The sequence below is a fragment of the Monoraphidium neglectum genome, assembly GCF_000611645.1.
Source record: "Monoraphidium neglectum strain SAG 48.87 unplaced genomic scaffold scaffold05367, whole genome shotgun sequence".
Lineage (NCBI taxonomy): Eukaryota > Viridiplantae > Chlorophyta > Chlorophyceae > Sphaeropleales > Selenastraceae > Monoraphidium > Monoraphidium neglectum.
In genome coordinates, this window is record NW_014008263.1 from 1 (window position 1) to 3,273 (window position 3,273).

At 65.3% G+C, this 3,273-nt stretch overlaps 2 protein-coding genes across 2 annotated transcripts; both read left to right on the forward strand.

Annotated features, from left to right (window-relative positions):
• Positions 1-27: 27 nt before the first annotated feature.
• On the forward strand, positions 28-303 carry MNEG_15483 (hypothetical protein; the record flags this gene model as incomplete). The annotated part of the gene is made up of 1 exon (XM_014036045.1): positions 28-303. A coding segment is annotated over one exon (276 nt), but the record flags the coding sequence as incomplete, so codon positions are not given.
• Positions 304-1,529: 1,226 nt separating this feature from the next.
• Positions 1,530-3,206, forward strand: MNEG_15484 (hypothetical protein; the record flags this gene model as incomplete). The annotated part of the gene is made up of 5 exons (XM_014036046.1): positions 1,530-1,648; positions 1,982-2,084; positions 2,337-2,388; positions 2,655-2,939; positions 3,175-3,206. 5 exons carry the CDS (start codon positions 1,530-1,532, stop codon positions 3,204-3,206), a joined length of 591 nt encoding a protein of 196 aa, XP_013891500.1.
• Positions 3,207-3,273: the final 67 nt, after the last annotated feature.

Consider the following 3,273-nt stretch of genomic DNA (forward strand, 5'->3'; position numbering starts at 1 on the left):
CGGCTGGTGGGGCTGGGGTTGCGGCAGATCGAGGTGCCGCCGGCCTGCTCTGGCGACGCCGACGTGCAAGACGCCGCCTTCAAAGCGTTCTCAGAGGTCGAGCGCGCGGCCGAGGCGCTGGGCCTGACGCCGGCGCGCCTTGACGCGGTGTGCGGCGGCGTGCAGGCAGCGACCGAGGGCGCGGCCGGGTGCCGGCGGTTCCTGGGGATGGAGTACCCGCGGCTGCGGCGCGCGTGCGCGGCCGGGGCGGTGGACGTTGTGGCCGCGTGGATGGACAGGGTGTCTGGGGCGCGGCATGACTAAGTGCATCGTAGACTGAGGCGGCAACCGTCAAATGCGTGAAACTTGTGTGAGTCTGTCTGCCGTCTTCCTTGCAGCGTCGTTTCACCCCTCTGCCTTTGATGATACACTGCAAACTGCAAATCACAACCATGCAAATTGGCATGACAGCAATCCGGCCACATTACGACGCCTGTGCCGGTCGCCGGGGGTAGCCTGCTGCGTGCTGCCACGCACAGCCGATGCGTGGCGCCTTTTCCGCACCCTGCGGCAGCCCTCCTTTCGCAAATGCTTGAAGCTCGACGCACTGCTTGCAGCTGCCGTAACAACAGAGTAATGAACGTTCGGCTGAGTTTTCGGCCGCCCTGGCCGTGTGTGTTGTGCCTGCTGCGGCTGGGGACATACATGGACCTTCGCTTGTCAGCGCCCCAGGCAATGGACCATTGCTCTGCTGCATTTCGCTACACGGGGCACTTGACTTCGCTTTCACCGAAAGCAATGTAGCAGCTAGGTTCAACACTGTCAGGCGCTCAACAGAGGCGAGGAGCAGGCGGACAGCCGCCCTCTCGCCGCTGATTTGCTTGGCTGCACGACTTGGCTGCACGAGCTCTACGAGCTTGCTGATGCAGGAGGCAAGGTCAAGGTGACCAGGGATGCTTCTTACACTTATGTTACCTGCGTGCTGGCTGCAGTTACCTGGTAACAAGCTCCTCAGGGAGAGCTGCGCAGCATTGGCGCCAAAACCCTTCTTCGAGAGCACCATGCGCTTCTATAAGCAAGCCGTTCTATGAAGAGAAACTAATCTGCATGCGTGGGTCATTGGCTGCATGCATGGGTTGGGTTGACCAACACGCGCAGCCCGGCAGTGCCATGCGGTGCTTGGCATGGGCCACCGGGTGTCGCAGCATGGCTGCCCCGCTGTAGTTCGGCGCCTGTCAGGACGGGGAGAGCACTCTAATCAGTATCGTCATAGGTACATCTTTCGCCCAACCGTATCTTCTTGTAGAACACTTCCCCGCGTGAAACTTGAAGATCAATTCCGATCTCTGGGACCGACAGCTGCAACCTGCGAGCACAATAAATGGTAATCAAAGAACCATCGATAGATCCTTGTAATGCAGATGCTGCGGCGTCGATCTGAGCAGGCTGTGCGCTGCTAAGCCATCCGCGGCTGCCACGGCTTCTACAGACAGCGCAATCACCTCACAGTTGATCAGCGCCGAGCGGCGCCGCGCTGCGGTCGCTCAGCAATGGATTGGGACTCGGCAAGCTTTGGCGCAGTGCTGAAGCAGCTCGACGGGCCGCATGCGCAGCCGGGCTCCATCAAGAAGGCATGCGCCGCCGTGGAGGACTGCATCGCCAGCAACAAGTGAGCGTCACTACCTATACGCAGCGGCTCGCCGCGTGCTGCCCCTGCTGGAGTGGGCTGCTCGCCGTGTCCTCGACCGCAGCCCGCCCTCAGTCATTAGCAGCCCCCAGGGCCCCGCAGCCGCGGGGGGTACCCTTGCCCACCCCCTCTTCCCACGCCACACCCCCTCAAGGACCGACCTGCGTCCACACGCCCCCGTGGGCACCCTTCCCCCTCCTCCTCTGCTTCAACACCACACCCCTTGTCAACCAAGCTGCGCCCCCTCTGGACCCTTCCCGCACCCCTCCCCATCGGACCACCTCCGCCGTCCCCCCGCCCCGCCCCTGCACCCAGGGACAACCTCCGCGGCTTCTTCGAGTTCTGCTTTCCCGTGCTGCTGAAGCGCGTGTTTGGATATGACGACGTGGAGGCCAGCTGGCTCAACACAGTCACAAAGGTGGGTCGGCGGAAGTCGGGCCCTCCCTGCATGCTCGTGCTGGGCTCCCTTTCCAGTGCGCCGCCGCGGCCGCTGGGAGCAGCCGCAAGCGGAGAGCCGCTCCTCTTCGCCCCGAACAGCGCCGTTCATGCGGTTGACACCAAAGCATTTTTTATCTAGGGTTTAGGTGACTCGACGCCGCCCCTGCCCCCTCCCGCCCCCAAACTCCCCCGCTGCCGCCACGCGCTGCCCGCCGCCCGCCTGCGCCCGCAGTCCCACCGTGACGAGGACGCGCGCGCGCTGATGCGGCTGCTGTCGCCGCAGGGTGCGGCCCCCGGGCACGGGCACCTCAGACCACGTGGCAACTTGCCGAGGGCAGGGGTCGCTCGCGGCAGTCGCAGCAATCACCAGACAGCATCCAGTTCACGCTACTCCCTTTATCTGATAACCAATGTGCATGTTCTTGATTACATGGAATGGGAGCTGGCCCAGCCGCTTTTGGTACGCCATGCCGCGTCCACACTGCCTTTCGGCGTTGCACTTGTGGTCCGCACCAAAACCCTCCCCTCCCCTCCACCCCTCTTCTTGCAGGCGCGCTGTTCGGGGCGATGCACGCAGCAGATGCCGACCGACTGATCCACTTCCTGTTCCCGCCAGAGCGGCTGCCGGCGCACACACAGGCGCGTGCGGCCGGACTGCAGGGGCGCTCCGTCGCGGCGCACGCCGCGCTGTTCGTCGTCGATGGCGGGACGCATGCCTGCGCGGCGCGCGGCTGCCGGGGGCTGGGGCTCCGCACCGGCGGCTGGGCACCCCTCGCGCGAAGCGCCTTGCCCCTGTCCCTCCGCCCCCTGAGCAGCGTCCCCCCTTGGTCCGCGCGTCCGGCCCCCGTCCTGGCGCCCCTCCCCACGAGCCGCGCCGGGGCAGCGGCGCGCCAACTCTTGCCCCCCACCCCGGTCTCACCAAGCCGTGAAGCCGCCCTGCGGCCGCTTTATCCCCTCCTTCCAGTCGCCCCCTATTACCTGTTTCCATCCTTCTTAATTCGTACCTCGCCCCCCCCCCCACACACACACGCATATGCACACTCTCCCTCCAACACACCCTCTTAACCCAGGAGCTGCTGCTGACCGCCGGCGGTCGCGCTGAGCTGGAGCGGTGGCCCCAGTATCATGGCCGCCTGCGGGGCGACGCCGCGGGGCGCTGCCAGGTGCGC